This window comes from Pseudopipra pipra, chromosome 5 (genome assembly GCF_036250125.1).
Source record: "Pseudopipra pipra isolate bDixPip1 chromosome 5, bDixPip1.hap1, whole genome shotgun sequence".
Lineage (NCBI taxonomy): Eukaryota > Metazoa > Chordata > Aves > Passeriformes > Pipridae > Pseudopipra > Pseudopipra pipra.
The window spans coordinates 46,982,113-47,002,042 of record NC_087553.1 but is presented as its reverse complement, the minus strand read 5'-3'; the positions used below and the strand labels follow the sequence as shown (position 1 = coordinate 47,002,042).

Below are 19,930 nucleotides of genomic sequence, written 5' to 3'. Positions count from 1 at the left end.
CTTTTGCTTTGTAGATGTCATGCAAAATCCATGCCATGCTAAATGCTTATCAGTGAAATGATTTCTAGTGGTTTTTATTTGGCTTCTGTATTTCTCACACTATGGGAATGCTCTTGCAATTGGCCTAAATAATCTCAGAAGTGACTAATGCCTATCTCTCGCTGCCAGAAATGAAATTCACTCCTACCATAATTCTAAAGCTTGAATGTTATAGGTTAAAAAAGCAAACAATACCAAAACCCCTCTTTGACAGGCTCTGGCAGAATCTATTACCTTTTTTCTTCATCTTTTCTTGTGTGTGAGTTTTTTCCTTTAAATTTATTTTTTGCTTTATATATGCATTTTAACTAATTGTCTATGTTATATTGGTTTGTGGGTTCTTTTCCATTTGACACTAGTCTTCAAATTTTTGCTTGTCACTTACCTAATTTTTTTCTGGATATCAGGTGAATTCCATGAAAATTCCTTAAGTTAGTCACCTTGGGGATTATTTGATTTGTTGTTCTTCTGGACTAAATCTTGAGAAAGAGTACCTATTCCATTGTTAAAATACCTTCGGATCTCATGTCCTGTCTTATTAAATTCTGTTTCTGCAGCCCAAGTCTAACTCTTATTTGTAGGAACTGTGTTGCTGAAAGACTGAAAAATTAAACAAAACTCTACAAAAAACTCCAGTAAAAAAGCACTGGAATTAATTTGAAAAGAAAGGGAAATTTTAGTTGGAGCTTAGGCCTCTTTCTCAACAATTGGCAAATGCTTCTATACTATATCTCACTACAGGAATGAAACCATACTCAGCATCACTGGCTAAATGTTGCAGTGTATTGAGGTGGGAATAAAGCTTAATTTGACAAAGGTAGCCAAATAAGAGTCATTCTTTATAAAAACTGTAACTTACTGACAGCCCATTCCCATAGTTTTTAGAGTGATGCCTTTGCCAGCACTGCTGCACAGCGTTGTACATGGTGCATGGTACATATGAAAGAGCACAATGCTCTGCCACCGAGAGCCATTCCCTGAAACAAAGCTTCCTCCCCTCCTCCCCTTGTCACCAACTGGCACTCACACGCTGAGAGTTTCTGCCAACTGATAATGACACATTTTGCATTTGTGAACAGTGCTGGGAAACATATTGAAAAACTCAGAGGTTAATTATAATTAGAGGTGTGGTGATTGAGAAGACAAGTCGGGATGGATTAGAGACACACTTTAAGTGTTGTAACCCCTTCAGCTCTAGGCTTTCATCACCTAAGGATCCCTCAGCCATCTTTTATCTAATTATGTGCGTAGTCATGTAAAACTTTGCAGGCCTGATGGAAAATGAGATCAAGCAATAGTGCAAAAGAAGAGAATTACAAAAATAATAATTTTGAAAAGAAATGTGCTACTGAAAAAATTTCTTGGTGCACTGTATTCAAAGGGAGTAAACAACAGAATTTAAATCTGACCAAATACTACACATATATAAATCTATACTACACATATATAAATCTGTAAATCTATATTCTATAAACAACAGAATTTAAATCTGACCAAATACTACACATATATAAATCTATACAAACAGCTGTTGGTAAAAATCTGGTAAGAGTACATCTGATAAATATAACCATAAATCAGTCACTTGAGAGGATTTAGAAACTAAGACACCAAGAAAATGAAGGTAACTTTCGGAATCAACTTGATTGTTACATGCAATCATATGAACAGAAAGAATTTTACCAGATACTTTAATCTAGCAGGAAACTCTTCAGTCAGAGTAGAAACTGGAAACCGGACATGGAAAAAAATGAGATTGAGTGATTATTGAATTTCCTTAGTGTTACAGAAGCTCTCTGTCATCTGGAGTCTTTCACACAAGATGAGACAGTTTCCTTCATCCCAAAGGTGCTCAGGCATGAGAAGGGAGAAGTTAGGGATAATGCTGTGGCATCTGTGTGCCAGTTTTTTCTGTCTTTAACATTAGTGACAGATATCAGTCATATAGTTATGCTAATTAGACATCTTCTGTGGAAGACCATATCCAGGAAAATATGGCTTTGAGAAAATACAATTTAATGAAACAAAACAAAGTCATATTTAGAATACAAGCCAGTTGTTTTCTTGGCACAGTAAAGATGCTTAGATGCTGATTGTTACAAGCACCTGTTCCTATGTGCAAATCAAGAAGGAAGTTTATATATCCTGTCTGCAATCTCAGACTCTGCACCCTCCTAAATTTAGAGATGGCTATTCTTTCCTCTTGCTGCCTTCAAGTGGCACAGAGAAACAGAATCTAATCCCCTTGCATAGTGTATATGGTTACATGCTAGATTTCCTGCAGACAGCTCTGGCTTTGGTATTTCTTCGGGTTGGTGTCTTAGTAACCTAGATGGCTTTTTTTCTTTTTAATCTAGTGATTTCTATTTTATTTTGTTCAGCTGATTTTAACCAAGAAATAAATATATTCATTATTATTTAAATAATAGATTCCTTATTATTTTGGTTGGTAAAAGAAATTATATATAAGCACAACTTACCTACAGAGGCATCAGATGGGGGAGTAATCAACAGCTGATTGAATTGTTCAATGAGTACTACTGGAATAGAGTTAAGAAGAAAAATGTGATGCAAATATGGGGATAAAAAATGTCATATTGTAAGAAAGTGTGATAATCAGAATACATTCTCAGGAGAATTGATGGCATTTGCGTAATTTATTTTAAAAAAAAAGAGACTCAAAAACTATAGTTTTTTAGACATGGCACTCATATTACTTAGTCTGTGCTAGGGGCCAAAGTAAGCCATTTTCTCTGAATATAACTCGAAACTTTTTCCAGTTGGCCATATGGACAAAGCCACCCTGTTTGAAGGAGAAAATAATTTATAGATAAATTCTGTGCAGCCCTCTTCTTGTGTAGATAAAACCATTGGAATTCTGCCATTGATCTTTACTGAGACTAAGTCTTTACCTCTGATGTTTCATGGTCCTTTGGGAAGCATTTTTAATGTTATTTCTAACAGAAAATATATTTTTAGCAGGATAGAAAAGTCAGTGACAAACCAAGTAAGGCATTTTCATTTAAAACAAATTTCATGCCTTAGTGAAGCATCCTCTTTGTATCTGCACTATTACATCATTAGAACTCTTAAAATCTATTTTTTCATTAATATTAGGCAAGCAGAGATAATGAGATATATGTCAATTTGTAACAGGCATAAGTGGAGCTAAGGTATAAGCAAAGAACTAAGATATGGGCAAAGAAGTGGCTAATTACAGAATGCTGAAGAGAGAAGCTCTTCTTTTCGTAGATGTGGGCATTATGCATATCTGTGAAAAGTGCTGTTGTCTAACCAGAATGTCAGCAGTAAGACACAGTACCTTACAATGAGCAGCTTCTTGCATTCCAGTGGTTTGTGTCCTTCACACCAGAGTATTTTGATATTGGCTTTTCAATATCTGATGTCTAGTGTTCCAGTGTCTAAAGGTGCCATGAATCCATAATGTTAACAAAGCTGATTTCAGAAATGTCCTGTGAAAGTAAAGCTGTCAGTACATGCATACTTCAGTTTGTTTTCAAATACATGTGTATCATTGAGCTGTTCCATATTTAACAAGCAAAACTAATTGAATCTTGCATGATCTTAGTGTGCATGTATTATTTATTTTACAGGTAAGATTTTACGGTATTATTTAAATGTTACGTTTTGATGTAAAGTGTTTTTACTCTTTATTTTTTCTTTCCTTCTATCTCTGATGGTGAAGGATACTCAGAAATCCTTTTTGCAACCTCCCCAGTCATGCACACTGTCCGTCCAACATTCTATAAGGGTATTGTCTTCCTTTTTTATCATTATCAATGCAACAGAGACAAAATCCTATAAAGGCTTACAGTTGGGGCATTTGCAGTCCATTCAATGCCACATGCCATAAAGGGAGAAGTGTACCACCTTCATACCTCCCTTCTGTCCTACCATTTCCCATTACCCTGACAATGTTCTCACTTTACAGCTGTCTGCATTTTACTTCCAGATGAATAGAAATAATGTTTTGCAAAATTTTGGCAGTTTATGAAGTATTTAAGCAGGTATTTTTTAAGTATATGGCAGTTTTTGTGGTACAAGGTGTGCTCAGTAGTGTACATAGATTTTACTTTATAATTTCATAGTGTAGTAATTGCTTGGGATTCAATTACAAAATACACTACTGCAGTCACTAATTTCCAGTAATGGAAACAATGACAAATGTATGCTTTATGTAGTCTGAAGTAACATAGCAACTTCTTTGAATATTTTTTTTAAATGTATGAAGTCACAATTGCATATTCTTTGTTTTTCTATTGTGTATTCAGTTCAACCACTTTATCCAAGGATCAGAAATGTTACAACAGCTGCTGCTGAGACCTATGCCAATATCAGTTGGGAGTATGAGGGACCAGATCATGCGAACTTTTATGTTGAATATGGTGTAGCAGGCAGTAAGAAGTCGTTCCATTAAATTTACTGAAGTGTTCAGATGTATTTTTGAAGATCTTTATAGTAAATGTGGTCTTAAATTGACCCAGTGTTAATGATAGCTCTTAAATGTCTAGAAAAATGATTTTTTAAATTTGATCAAGAAGATCAAATAATTTTCATTTTAATAAACATCAATGTGTAGCAGGTGTTTGATGCTTAGATAGAATATGAACCTTTGTTCCTTTGTATTATTTTATAAATTCATTGGAATGTGAACTTCTAAAAATGTAGTTTGCATTAGGTTGTTTATCATGCAGTGATTACATGGGTAAATGTATTAGATTACAGGTACAGTAGTACCTGCATCAAAATAGGACATAACAGTTTTCCTAAATTATGCCCAATTCAGGAAAAAAAAAGAATTAAATAAGATGTTCTTTGTTAAATTAGAACTTAAAAGAAGATATCAACCAACTTATGTACTTTTTTTGGCATAAAACCAAGTTTATATCTTTGATAATACCAGTAGTAATTAATACAAAATTATCTAATAAAAGCAAGATACTTCTTTTCAAATACCCCTTCTTTCTGAAGTTATCAGTAAAGGTGAATAATCTGAAAACTGGGATATAAATGCATTTTTCTGGATATCAGTCAGAGAAATAGATGAGACTGTACTAGAAAGAAGACATGAGAGAAACAGATTCAGATTTTGAAATAGAATTTCTTGACCAAAGTAAATATTGACTGAAACTGCAAAAGTGTTATTTAATTAGAGATTAAAATCTATTTTAATATATTTTATAATTACAAGTTCAATAAATATTTTAAAATAAATTAAGTTAGTATTTCTCTAGTACAATGGAACAAATGTTTAAAATAGTTTCATAATTACTGTACAATGTCTTCTTCAATATACTGCATGCAATCTATTAGTCATAATTTTATATAATTTTATTATTTTTTGAGAGAACAGTTATTTTTTTTAGATGATCCATAGTTTAGTCAAGTAACTGTCAATAGTATTCTGTCTAGAAACGTTCAGTAATACAGAGAAAATTAAAATTCCAACATGTTGTTTTCCTAAAATTTTTGTAGGCAAAGAAGATTGGAAAAAGGAAATTGTAAATGGTTCTCGAAGCTTCTTTGTCTTAAAGGGTTTAACACCAGGAACAGCATATAAAGTCCGGGTTGGTGCTGAGGGCCTGTCTGGTTTTAGGAGTTCAGAGGATGTGTTTGAGACAGGTCCAGGTGAGGCACACCATACCAATTCTGTATCATAGTCAGAATCGTGATAGACCAGGTGTTGAAATGCTGAACTGCTTCTAGCTAAGAGATGTTGTAGATGGCATCTTTGCATGTTCCTTTCATAGAGCAATGTTATTTTATAAACTCCTAAATAATGCCAGGTTATGAATGTGTCCATCCTTTCAATTCACTCTGCTTGACTGATGTTTATACTTAGGGGCAAGATATGCACTGCTCACAGTCCATCTGTGTGCTGTGCATTGGAGATGACCTATTTTTTATATTTCTAATTAATATAATTAATATATTAAAGTAATGTCTCATTTAATAGAGCTAAAATATTTGCATAATCAGTGCAGATTCATTTTGATGTCTCATGTGATCTATTTATAGCAGTGTTAAGACATTCCTACTTGTAAATGTTTCTTTTCCTGCCATATACTGGTTTTATATAGATTTTGATCCCACATCTATATCCTAGGAATCAGTAAGTCTGTTTAGGTTCCTTATGTACATATTGCCGTCCTGTTTCTTCATAAGCAAATCAACAATGGTTGTCCATTTCACTCAGAGAAAGGGCTTTATTGGAAGTTTTTTGATGTTATGCTAAATACATTGCCATCACAGCATGTTCTTGGTTCAGCTGTTACTATTATTTTCTGTCTTTGCTAGCCACTTCTGCTCATTCCAGGCATTTAGGTCTCTGCATAGTTATATAGCAGTAGTCTCACCAACTCCAGAATGTTATAACGAAGTAATTTAAATATGAAAATATGCTTGAACATTATGTAATGATTATCAGGCAACAAAATAGGTAATGAATATGCCAGTTTGAAAGTGAGCACTTTCTAAAATAGTTTTGTTGGTTTGTTTTGTTCCATTTCTGTTCACAGTTTATCGTGTTGCAGGAAAGCTTTGAAAACATGGTGCTGAATAACAGTGCCAAGCAAATATGTACAAGCTAAAAGCAAAGCCAGAAACAGCTAGTGGTACAAAAGCATATCTGTAAAATTTTATGCAAATAGACATCCAAAGCCTAAAGCAGCAGTAAACAAGGATCAAGACTATAATATAATCCAAAACAAGCTGAATGGAAACCTTCCCAAAAGCATCTTTCTGCATAAAAAATACTGAGCCAATAGACAAGGAATCCTGTACTTACCTAGTCACGTTGACTCAGGCCCTTGAATAGTTAAGGAAAAAGTGAATTTAAGCACACTCTCTTCTGCTTCTTGATAATGGAAAGTTTCAATGTCCAGCATGAAATTATATACATAATCTATGTCTTACAGAAAAATTTTGTGTCACAGTCATCAGCCTAAATCAAAGCTTTTAAACACTGCAAAAATGGAGTGGACAAAGAGGAAAGTACTGGAATACGGAATATGTTCTTAATAGAAATGAAACTGCAATATTTCAAATGTGAGGCTTTTGCCACATTTTTTTCTTTGACAAGCATTCCTACAGAGCATTTTCCCAGTGTGCAGATTTATCTTTTTGGGCATTCCCAGTCCAGAGTACTGCATTGACTCCTGCATTAGTGGTTCAACAGTCAAAGTTTTTCTGCCTGAAGCAGATAATTTGCTTAGCATAAGTAGGAAATGTTGTGCCATTTTAAAAGTTGCACAGAGATCTAGAAACCCTTTCCTACTGGATATGCAATAAGTTAATACAGAAATCTGCATAAATAAGTTTTCATCTTTACTCTTTCCCATCTATCTTGCATATTTTTATGCAAGTTGTTTTGCTTGATGCTGTTTCTTGCTGCATTTGAATGTGAATTGTGCTTTTGCATTTTTGTTGCAGTATGTATTATACAACCTTTAATGCCTTATTATGAATGCATATGTGCAAAACCCAAAATAATTTTAACACTAATGTGATAACAAAGTTTTATCTTATTTTGATTTATAGTTCAGAGGAAGATAGCCTTTGTGATTTTGTTTTTTAAAATTGCCACATATATTTTATATATATTTATATGTGGTATATAAAGTATAACTATACATGTATATAAGGGATATATTTATATAACCTGTAGAGATTTTCATGCAAAAATAGTTTAAATTATTGTGCATTTAAAAAAAGAGTTTCTAAAATATAAGAAAATATATTCTTAAACAAGGGCTGAGAAGCCTCCCAATCATATCTCCACAATTGGTCTTCTGTATGGAATGGATAGGAGATACTATATCCAGACATCAGAAATACTTTGAGTTTTCATAGAGTCCTTGGAAAACCCTTAGGAATGTGGGCCCATCGAAAACTGCTTTTCCAAGCTAGCTGCCTCAGCCTCTCTCTTAACTAGGAAATAACACTGAGACATGGGCTTGAAGTCTGTCTCTTGGGCAACTCTTCATAAAGAGTTTCATACTTGGGGTTTAGGACTGGAGAAGAAAGTAAAGAATGAACACAGTAGGTTTGAATGGATGTCCATCTTCCTCCACTTCATATCTTCTTCTCTCTGTAGCATCCCAAACACCTCTCACCCTTCTCACTTCCTCCAGACAGCAAATCCTAAGTCCAGTTGCCTGTGGCATGTCTCTGAATGGCAGAGTAGAAAATAAGCTTCACCAGAAAAATCCTCCTACAGTATTTGAGACCAGTAGGAGAGATCCAACCCCAAGACCAAACAGATATTATTAGTGACTATAGTGTTTCCTGTGCAGTTTGCTTATCATTTACGTTATCTTCCATCTAGACTCAGCATTTGGAGAGAAATAGTGCCAAGGAAAGGCTTCCCGATTGCATCGTGTTGAGCCCTCACTAAGCCTAAATCATGGCAATCATGATAAATTGTAGGAAGAGTAGGATAAGGTTTGAGGAAAGGCAGAAAACATGATGTTTAATAAGGTTTTAAAGGATGCTTCATTTTTAATTTTTATTTGAAATTGAATGTTATGGTCTTGAATGACCCATCTGTTTCCTCATTTCGCACTGATGGAAATGCCTTAGCTAATGAGTATTGGCTTTTTATTCATTTTGAGAATGCAATTGACATGTTTATGTGAATTATAATTTGCTATTTCATTTCAGTAGATTAATTCATGTAAAATGGCTCAGAATAGTTTTGAGGTTTGTGGAAAGCAATGTAGTGTGTGTGCAGATTTCACAAAGTAGTTACTAAGCTTAAATGTTGGCAGAATTCTTATATAGTCAAAAGTAAGTTCTATGTACTTGGAAACATTTTGAGTAATAAAAATACAAAATACTCACTGTCTTTCTTAATACTGGTTTTTTTCACAGTGAATGCTATTCCCTAATGAACATTGTATACTGGCTTTTATTTATCTGAATTAGCATAGCATTTAAATGCAGCAAAGCATCTAATTTTTCTTCTTTTATCCTCTAGCAATGGCGAGCCGGCAGGTAGACATCGCTACTCAAGGATGGTTCATTGGTCTTATGTGTGCTGTTGCTCTTCTGATCTTGATTTTACTGATTGTTTGCTTCATAAGGAGGAATAAGGGTGGCAAATATCCAGGTATGCTGTTTAAGAGTGACAGTAAAATTCATCTGTTTGTAACCCATTAAGACAGATTTCATGTTTACTGAAAAATTACGTTTGCTGCGGGGTTACATTTGCACTGTGTATATGGCAAATCAGTCATCACGTGGTGGGCTTGGCAAGAGCAATCTGCATAATGGTAGAAAACCTCAATCTATTTAAGCATAAGAGAAGTACCTCCTTCATTCCTGGAGAGTCGTATTACTGCATGACCTCTCTAGAGAGGTTTGAAATACCACCACTCCTACATATTCCACTTTCAGAAGTATAGCGCAGATGGGTTCAATCCACCAAAATGAGCTGAGTTGCGATTTATTTATTTGGTCAGAAAGTGTGGAAACATACACCTGATCACGGCCACTGCATTGCTTTAAAGTACGGGGAATGTATTTCATAGGACAAATCTCTTCATACGTTATTTTGTCTCAAATACAAAATACCTTCAGTTCCTTCCCAGAATCTGTGTTGTCTTCAATCTCTGCATTTCTGCAGCTAAGTCTGAAGTTACCATCCTTCAGTAAGGCTGTTTTTTCTTCTATAATTTTTTTCTTTATAAGAAGGGGAGGGGTTTTTTTTAGTGTTAGGTCTATGAATGGCCAAGTATATTTCATAATGTTTAATTAAAAATTGGAAGTATACAATGTATGTCTCCTATCAAAACTCTCATTCCTCCTGGTGTACATATTATAGAAGCCGTGTATGTGTATGTATGTATTCGTGCATATATGTATCATACATATCTTTCTCCAGTCTTACATTTCTGTTTATATAGTAGGTCCATAGACTAAAGCTCTCTTGAAAAGGATAGTGGGAACCAGTTTGCGTAGTGTTATCAGAGAGGATCTCAGAGCAGCTGTTGAGGGATGAGTGTCTATGAACGAACTTCAGGTGAGCATCTAGAGACAGAAAGTTAAACACAGAAGATTTATTCGAGAAGGAAAAAGAGTTTTGCTCAAGGAGGTTTTAACTGCTGGGAAAACTAGGCCTGGGAAAAACCCAGAGTGGGAAAAAACTCCTTCCCATGAAACTCTTTCTCTATTTTTCTGGCTGTCTGTTTTGAGAAGTTAACTCTCTGGTTGCAAGAAGAGGCAAAAGTTCTCACAGACATGATTAAAGGCCCTGCTGTGAGAGAGGGAGATCATAAAGCACAAGGGGGAACACAGCCTTGAAGTTACGAGCATGCAAAAGCTGTTTATATAAAAGTACTGGAATGGATTTTCTGGGCTGCTCTTTTGCCCATTGCTTGATTTAGCAGTGTATTTCGGATTTACACCTTCGAAATAAACTTTTCCCTAATACCCTAGCTGTGATTTGGTCATCTGGGTTTACCTGTGTTTGTATTAATTCTTAAATCATCAAATGAGAATTTGATTTTTCATTTTCCTCTCCTAGCTCCAGTAGAAAGTACAATTGCTAAGTTTCATGTAAAATCTTGACTTTCTGAAAAAATTCTGTTCTATATTACAGACTCCAAAGGTTTGGAAATTATATAAATATTCAGACTCTAGAATGCTTATCTGACGTCACCTCAAACTTCTTGAAACTGATGCTGTTAATTTGGGCATGAAAAAGCAGGATGAACTTACAAAAGTACAAAAAAAAAAAATCCATGCTTTGTTTTAATTTCTCCTGCTTGTTTTGACCAGTGCACTTCTGAAAACTAGTGTCAGTGAACACTAAGAACTTTACCTCTTCATAGGGGAATCTTTTATAGCTGAACATAGCATAGCAGATTATTTTTATAAGAAAATCACCTCATTAAATACAAGAATCCTACTCTGCCCAATCTAACTGTTAAATTGTTTTATAGAGAGAGCAAAGATTGTAGTAGTAACAGCAAGAATTAAGCAAGGAAAGCTTCTGTTCCAACTGCCTATGCCCATGAAGAAAAGACAGATTATTAAGGAACAGTGTTATGTAAAGTTATATGACAGGTTGAAGACATCATCTTAGGTTTTTTTCTTTATATTTGGATTATTTAAAAAGAAAATGAGATTATTGAGGATATAGGAAAAGTGACTCTCAGTGGAGAGAACTGAGAAAAGAAAATGAAAATTCAAAGATTGAAACAAGGGAAGTGATGGAACTAAAAAGAGTAGGGAGGACTTGAAATGAGCCACCATCAAGAATAGGGCAAAACAGAGTTTTTGAGTAAAAATGTAGAAGGCAGTTGGATGCTAAGGCTGGCATTACTTTGAGGATCCCTGATATGCCATTCTTTTCTCAGCTTCTGCAGAATTATTAGCTGTAAGGTATTCATTTTTTTATGCACAGCTACATATGCATATACACACACATATTTAAAGGTATACCTTGGAGGTTTGTAAGATTTCCAGATTCAGTATGTACTGGTGTTTATAGCAGTGATGTTATAGTTATAATTTTATTTCTTGTCTCATTGCAAATGTACTGTTCCACAGTAGTGACAAATGTGAAGCACAGAGTTAAGAAAATCTATGAAAATCAAAGTTATGAACTCTTTTTCATCATAATTTTAGCATGTCATCTTGATATTTCCTATGGTTTGTAGAAAGGAATCAATTACTTCAGTATGAAATTACAGCAGCCAGATACATCCCCAGGTGTTATGCCTCACTGCAATTATATACTTAGCAAACACTATCAGGAGTGATTCATATCCTCTTAAATAACAGCATATAAATTAATGATATAAAAATTAAGTGTGGAAATTACCAGATTAAAAGATAATATATTGTATATTGGGTTTTATAACTGTATCTGCTAAACAAGGGAAAGATTTGAGTAGTTGCCAGAGAAACAGAAATGAAAAGGCAAAGGGAAGAACCATAAAGATAATGCTTCAAGTCAGTATATTATTTTACTCCATGAACAATCATTATTTAGATGCATATGTGTCATCTGTAAACATCTGACCTCTCAGGTGTTAGTGTGTTTCTGTGTCAAAGTTTCTGTGCTACATGTATTTTTGTACAGGGACAAGTTATATGCCTGGATTATTCTCACCAATGACTAAACATAAACCAAGGATTTGCAAGAGATACAATAGTGTTAAATTTAGGTTCCAGTGTGGGTGATTTTGCTTTGCTTTTGATCGTGTTATAGAACAGAAGAAATTAACAGACCATGCCTGTTTTTTTCCATTATTAATAACTCTCAAAATACTGTTTAAAATTCCCTGGAGTCTTATTGTGTGAAATGAAAGCAGAAAATGTACAAACTGACAGTGAACCCAAGTGAATCTGATTCAGTTTTATCAATCAGTATGAGATGAATATCAAGAGGAAACACAGATCGTGGTTAAGTAAAACTAAATTATTCAGATATCAATAAACAATAGCTCTAATAATAATATAAGTAAATAAATTATTATAGTAGCATTTTTAACAAAACTTTAGTTCTAGAAATGAAAGGAAGAAAATGTTCTACTAATGCAAAATGACACACAGTATTTTATACTTGAATGAAAATAAAATTCTATAACTAATTAACAAATCTTTTTCTTCAAGAGAAAAAATGTAACACCCTAAGGTCCTATTTAAAAAAATTATTCAAACCATGTTCCTGTCAAATGTGATCAGTTTGAGAAATTAAGGACTTAGGGTTTTTCATCTTGCAGTTCCATGATAAATATTACCATTTCAAATATTTTAGTGAAGGAAAAGGAGGATGCACATGCTGATCCAGAAATACAACCTATGAAAGAAGATGATGGAACATTTGGTGAATACAGGTGAGCAACTGATGTGATTTGTCATGTTCACTGTTATGTCACACATGTCCTGTATATAGTATCACACTTATTAATTCAAAACTAACTTTTCTGTGTCAGAGATTCTGTATCCAGTGTTATATAGAACTATAGATAGCATTTCAACTGCAGAATTAGAAAAGAAATTATCCAAGCTTAGTATAAGCCATCTGCTAGTACAGGGTGAAATCCAGTTTCAAACACAATTGTCCTAAAGTGTGGAATCTTTATCTACAAAGCCAGCTTTCAGATAGTTCAAATAGATACAGTGTCCTTTCTGTCAGGGCACATTTAGCATTATGGTTTTTTGAAAATAAATTTCCACTTGAAGCCTAGTAAAGACAATCTGCTGTTAAGTTGACTTGAAAACAAACACATTTAAAATGGGTGCCAGTACTAACATCTAATCCAATAACAATGAAGTGATGTTATACACAGAGGTGAAGGCATGTCCTACAAGAAAAAACAAATCTCCCTTTCAGTTTTTCAGTACAAGATACATAGCAAGCAGCTTCAAAGCATGCAACACAGTTCCTATTCCTGATTCTCTTCCTTTATTGTAAATGCAATCTAGCCAAATCTCCTGGCATTACCAAAAGCATGCCTTGGCAAGTCTGTTCCTGTAACGATTATGAGTGTAGCTTATTTAATAAGCAGCATTTTATTTGTTGTTTTTTGGTTAGTGCAGAAAATAATATTATTTTCTAAAGAGGTCAATATCATTATCTTCTACATGGGTGATATAATAGATTTTGTAGTGCATTTCTGTGTCATAAGCACTATAGAAGCCCTTTATTATTTTTAAGATTTGACATTTACAAATGTATAAAGAAAAAAAAAGGGTTTTTTTCAAGAAGGATCTATACTGTTGCCATAGCTTCTTCATAGAAGGGAAATGTACATCTTGATCTAACAGGAATAGATGTACAGTTCTGAATGCCAAAGAGCAGTTTCTGTTTATTTTCCCTTGATTGAAAAAATACAATACTCTGTTCTTACATTAATGAGTTCAGAATAGTATTTTATTACAGTACATTAGTACATAAGAATTAATTAAATTCAGCTGATAAAAAGAGAAGTGTGAAGCAATGTTTGGAAGCAGAGGTAAATAAGTACTGTCTAAGTTTTCCTGGGCATTCCAGTTTTCATTCTCCTTTATTGCTCCACTGGTTTTTGATACTTGGAACTTCTAGCAGCAGAAATTGACCTTTGTACAGAATTGTACAAATGATATGACCTCAATACATCTTTTCTCAGGCCTGGAATAAGTATGGAAGTCTTTGTGGGACCTGTAGCAAGATTTGAATTTATGCCTCCATATTTAAGTGGCTTGAGTTAGTCTATAGAATCATCTAGAGCTTTATAAATTATTTTATAATGCATTTATTCACCTCATGTCTGGTGAATATGGGTAGATGCATGCCAAGTTTTCAGACTTGTTACCATAAAAGAGCTCGTCCTATGTACCATGCTAAAACTCCTTCTAAAATGTATTTATGTGTAATTAGTCTATATTGGGCTTACCTCTTTTTTCCTTAGAGACAGGGCAGCAGCAGCAACCAGTCAGATTACAGAAGATATCTTGCCACCCTCTCTGCAGCCCAGCATCACTGCAGTCACTCAGTTCCCAGTTTGTCTGCCTCACATGATGCAGTGCTTCTTTAAGGACAAAGGGTATAGGGTTTCCCTTGAAAAAAAATGTAATTTTTGAAAGATCTAGGAATTCGAGTATTTTGAACTTTTTTCATCACTTCAGGTCCATGTCTGCTTGGACAGGAAAGAAACTGGACAAGGAAAAGAAAAGAAAAGGTAGCTGTGCCAATTCTCCTGAAGCAGACCCTGTCTGTACCAAAGCAAAGTCTGTGAGATCTGACAGATCCAACTTCTTCAGAAGGTCAGGGGATCAATACTCCAGCACCAGATCAGAGACCTCCTACACCAGGAGGAGGGCTAGGCAGTCTTCAGAGCTGACAAGGGTTAGTTGTGTCTCTGCTTCCCTCTGCCAAGAGGAAAAGAGGTCAGACGAATGGAAGTACAGGCATGGCTCTAGACATCATGCTTCTGAGCAAGTGATAATGGGGTCGGAGAAGGGCTCAGATTCTCAGGCAGGACAGCCATCCCCTTTCCAGCAACCCCTCAGCTGCAACTCAGTTGGCTCACTGGCAAGGCAGCATTCTTCTCTCCAGCACTGGTGCAGCCAGACCCCAGACTGCAGCTCAGATTCAGAAGACACTGAGAGCTCCTGCCCCAAGAAGGTAAGACCTTCTACTGCTCCTCACTTCTCTGAATCTGAAAAGAATTCACTTTTGAAATCTGTAATTGTGCCTGAGCTAGCTACTGTCTTAAAGGATGCTTTGACAGCAGCCAGACAAAGTATAACATCTGTGGCACAGGTTAGGTCCCATTCAGTAAAGCATCCCAGGGTACCAATTACAGAAGTTCCAGTGGCTCCTTTAGAAGCATCTGGGAGCAGTTCCCAGACTTTTGAGTCTGACCGTATGGACAGCTTAAAAGATCAAACAGCTTTTGGGAAGGAGAAACCTGAGTTTGACGAGGCCTCCTTGGAGGTTGAGTCAGCCCATGAAGATGGGGAAGTGGCATCTGAGTCCCCTACAGAAGATAAAGAAGGACCAGATCCTCTGCGTAAATTTGACATGGAGAATCAGAATTATCTGTTCAAACACATAAAGAGGGTGTTAATGCTAAAATCTTCCAAATCTGAGTGTGCTTCAGAAGAACTGCTGATCCCCTCTGAAGAAGGCAAGGTAAATAATGCACTTCCTATCCATTCAGCTGTGGAAGATCTTGTCTGCAGGATTTGGGGTAATCCTGAGGCCAAGCATGACGTCCCAGCAGTACTACATAAACTCTATCCTTTTCCAGGGGATAAAGCTGCTTTGTGGGGGACCTTGCCTGAGGTAGACAGAGCATTGGTTACTGGTGATTCTGTACTGTCAGTGCCTGATAATAGAGATGCGCTCTCTAAAGATTCTACTGACAAAAAGATTGAGGAAGCAATTAAAAGATCTTTCAAGCTAGTTGCAGCTCAGCTTGGAGTATCTATCTACTGCACTTATGCTTCTAAGGCTTTACTTATATGGTTGGAGGAAGAACAAGCCAAATTCAAAAAGAAACGGTTCCCATCTGCTACCATGCAGAGGAAACGCAGGCTATGTAAAATTGCAGCTAATTTTATCCATGATGCAGCTGAGGATTCTCTTAGACTCACTGTTAAAAATATGGCATGCCTCACTGTAGCCTGGAGAGCTGTACGGCTGCGTCCTTGGACCTCATTGCTAGATCTAAAATGTAAACTGCTGTCTTTGCCATACACAGGGGGCAAGCTATTTGGTGAATCCTTAGTCCAGATCATGAAGGATTTCTCAGAACACAAATACTCCTTACATCAGATGAAAAAAAAGAGCTCTGTTGGAAGCTCCTTTTCTTATCCTCACAAGTGTCTGAGCTCCTTGCGTTCTCCTCCAAAGTTCAAAGGAGGGAAGGGAAAGTATAAGGTCTCACAGTCATTCCATGCCAAGTACAAAAAGACATCTCACTCTCAGAGAGACACCAGACCATCAAGAGGAACTTTCTAAGAGCATAGACTTGCTTCCTACTTTCTCAGGAACTGAGAAGAGTGAAAGATGGAAATGTTTCAATATTTCTGGACAAGTAAGCCCAGTCCTCAGAAAATTAGTTGTTTCAAAATAAAATTAAAACTATTAAGTTGCTTAGATCTCGATGAGTAATTAATACATTCTAGAGAAATGACAGCTCTTAATTTTAGGGGAGGTTTTTTCACATTCCATGTCTAGGCTTCTCAGTGGTCTTTGGATGGCTTGGATTTGTTTGAAGTTTTGCACTCCTCAACTTCATCTAAGAGCATCCCTTCTGCAGGACCAGCCAACATCAGATTTTTCTGCCATATCAAACTAAATAAGGAAATAATGGGTTAGGAAATGCAGATGTTTCAAGAACCGTGGAATGACTGTGTACACTATGTTCCTGTGACTGGATTCCTTCACTTTCACATAATAAGGGAAAACAGTGCCTCTGTAGCAAACTGCAATGAGATAGTAAATTGTGGACAGTCAGTGCTTACACCAACCAACTGCAAGAAACAGAATAAGTAAGATAGATGTATATTTATTTAAATTAAAATAGAAGATTATACAGAGCTCCTGTTCAGGTCTATACATCAGCCTAATTTCCCTCCTGGTCCCTAAATTGAGAGATATTAAGCAGTTATAACAGCTACAGACCTATGGGTTAATAGGTAGGGACAGACTGGAAGCTTGCACTTTTTAGTTAACTACAAGGGCAGGACAAAATTGCAGCAGTCTGCAGAATGTTCTTAGGAAGACAAAACAGGACAAGGCAACTCCAATAGTAGGACTGCTAGTGTGGTAACAAAGGATGTTTGCACATTTTTTTGAATTACTTTGCCTCTTTTCTTCAACATTTTGACACACACAGTATCTTTCCTAGAAATTCTTGGAAATGCTACAAGAGACTTTCTGGCAGAGAGTTTTGAGATTGCTAGATAATGTATCACTCTTCCTTCTTGTTCTGGGTTGATTAACAATGAGAATATGGTTTGTAACTACAACTATTTTTTTCTCTTGTACTTAAGTTTTAGTGCAGCTTGGGTGTGTTTCCAAAGAGACCTAGCCATGATTTGTGCCTCAGCACTGTAATTCTAAGCTTGGTCCCTTCTAGCACAAGAGATTATCTCAGTGGACTGCCTGAAAAACTTAATAGTCCAACTGGATTTGGCACTAGTCTTGCTGTGTTCTAAATTACACACATGTGCTTTCTTTGACAGTTCTTATTTTAATTATTGAGTATCTGTATGATTGCTTTTTAAATCAGTACTCGATTTCCCTTCGTATAATTTTCTACCAGAAATAGAAAGGGTGGAAAGTTGGTTAAATTTCTCTCCAGCAGATTTTTCTTTAAAATTTTCACAAGGAGCAAGTCGGGTTCTTTGACTAACAACATTTTTTTCAACACATTACCATTTAAACTAGAGCTTAACCTCCCAGTTTTTTCAGCTTCTACCAGGATTGAAGATTGAGTATTACAGAGATGTTAAAGAAAAACTACTCAGAAGACTAATATAGATGTGCTTAAGTCTTAGCTAAATAAGAAATAGTAAAATGGCTTGATATCTGGATTGGTACACGTGCATAAGTCTATAGGGCAAGCATTTGTCACCTGCACAGTCCTAACAAGTTAGAAGTGTGAGCAGAAACCTGTTAAGTGTTAGGGCAGAGATTGCCCTGGAGTGTGCAGGGAAGCCCTAGTGAAAGGTACTTCTGTGGCTTTACATGACTGCTTATACTGCAACATTTCTGGGCTATTGACCTGAGGGCACAGAAAAAGGAATTTACTGCCAACAGTTTTCATCTGCATCCTCTTTCTGCGTTCCATAGCTCAGGATGTTCTATCCATTTTGTTTGGTTTATGTTGCCTTTGATATGACAGTTATGTTATAAGGAAAAGTAGTATATTGCTAACTGTATATTGAGTCTTTTTGCATGTCCATGAATGTGGCAAAGTTTAGTGGGAACTAGTTGCCTGCTGGACTGCAGAGGCATCGTAAAACTGTCTTCCCCATTCTGACTGGTTGCTGCATGTACCCATATCTAAGGAAGAAAAATTGAAAAGTTGAAAGAAGAAAGGAGATTTCAAGGTACATATTTCTCTCAATAACTGATGAGCTTGTGAAAGGCAAGTACTTTTTTAAAAAAATAAATTTGTACTTTGCACTTATATTATTGTTACCTTTGTACTTCTTATCTCTCTTAACAATTAGATGCAAGTTTGATATTGTTCATTACACTAAAAAGAAAAAGAAACGTATTCATATATTAGCAATGATTCATGAATAACATTTAAGTCATGCTTTTAGAGTATGCTTTAATATTAAATACTGTTCTTACTAAAAGGGCAAGCAGCGTATGTGGTACATGTCAGTACTTATCAAAATGATTGGTACATATGAGTCTTCACTAAGAAACTTTCATCCTTAAAAAGCTACTAGTATGGAATTTATTTATACAACAAAAAGTAGTAAAAGAATCACTACACTTAACTTCCATGGCTGTCTGATCTAAATATGGAATTCATACCCATTCTCACATCTTGTTTGTTTGGTTCCCTTCCAGTCTTGTTTTCTCACTACTAAGTGTATGCACTGCATACATGACACTTTTCAAAAACTTCTTCAGTTTCCCACTGTAATTTTATTCAACCCAATTTGCACTTTATTTTTTATATCACAATATTGCATTAGGTAAGTATAAAAATCAGCAAGAAAAACCACAAACAGAAACTAAAAGAAATTATTTTTTATCCTGATTGCATTTTGGAATAGTTTTATGAACAACTGTAAGCAAGATTGGCAAATCTTGAAGGTACCAAATCAAAATGTATTGCTTTAACATGTTTTTGCAATATAATGTTATATATTCTACAGCCTAAAGTGTTCTTTAGCTATGTGGGCACCCATATTCATAATGCAATTCAGCAACTTTGCAGTTTGTTTCTTGGCAGCAAACAGGTAATACATTCATTTCCCCAGAGCACCAGAGCACCTTCTCTGTTTTGCACCCCCAGGGTAACAAAAGTACTGTCCAAAACATTGATGTCTTCACTTTTTTCTCCCTCTCCTGTTTGTTAGGATTTTTTCCTCTTTCTTCCTCAATTTCTTTTTTTTCCACCCAAAACATTGTATTCATCTAATACAGGAGTCATAATCCAGTTTGATAAAAAATAAATAGTACCATGGCATATGTTTCCTTTTCCTGAACACAGAGTGGAAAGAACCCTGGGTATTCCACTTGGTTTTCTGCCAGAGTCTTGGCAAAACCTCTCTCTGGACTTGTGTAGTGCAACAAGGGAAAGGAATCCTCAGGTTCACATTTGATTTTTGCATCTGCTGTGACTGTGCTCTCTGAGCAGTGCCCACCTCTATGCACTATTACACTCCTGGGTAAATCTGC

At 35.6% G+C, this 19,930-nt stretch overlaps 1 protein-coding gene across 50 annotated transcripts in view; it reads left to right on the top strand.

Annotated features, from left to right (window-relative positions):
• Positions 1–19,930, top strand: part of NRCAM (neuronal cell adhesion molecule) — a 148,105-nt gene that overhangs the window by 123,078 nt on the left and 5,097 nt on the right. For 14 of the 50 annotated variants that reach the window (XM_064655932.1, XM_064655929.1, XM_064655931.1 and 11 more), the window contains 2 exons: positions 9,038–9,169; positions 12,827–12,905. In XM_064655932.1, the coding sequence (XP_064512002.1) occupies positions 9,038–9,169; positions 12,827–12,905 (211 nt within the window). Of the gene's footprint in view, positions 1–3,745; positions 3,812–4,331; positions 4,458–5,535; positions 5,689–9,037; positions 9,170–12,826; positions 12,906–14,679; positions 18,619–19,930 lie in introns of all 50 variants that reach the window. The other 36 variants (XM_064655896.1, XM_064655907.1, XM_064655900.1 and 33 more) reach the window with 5 other exon arrangements.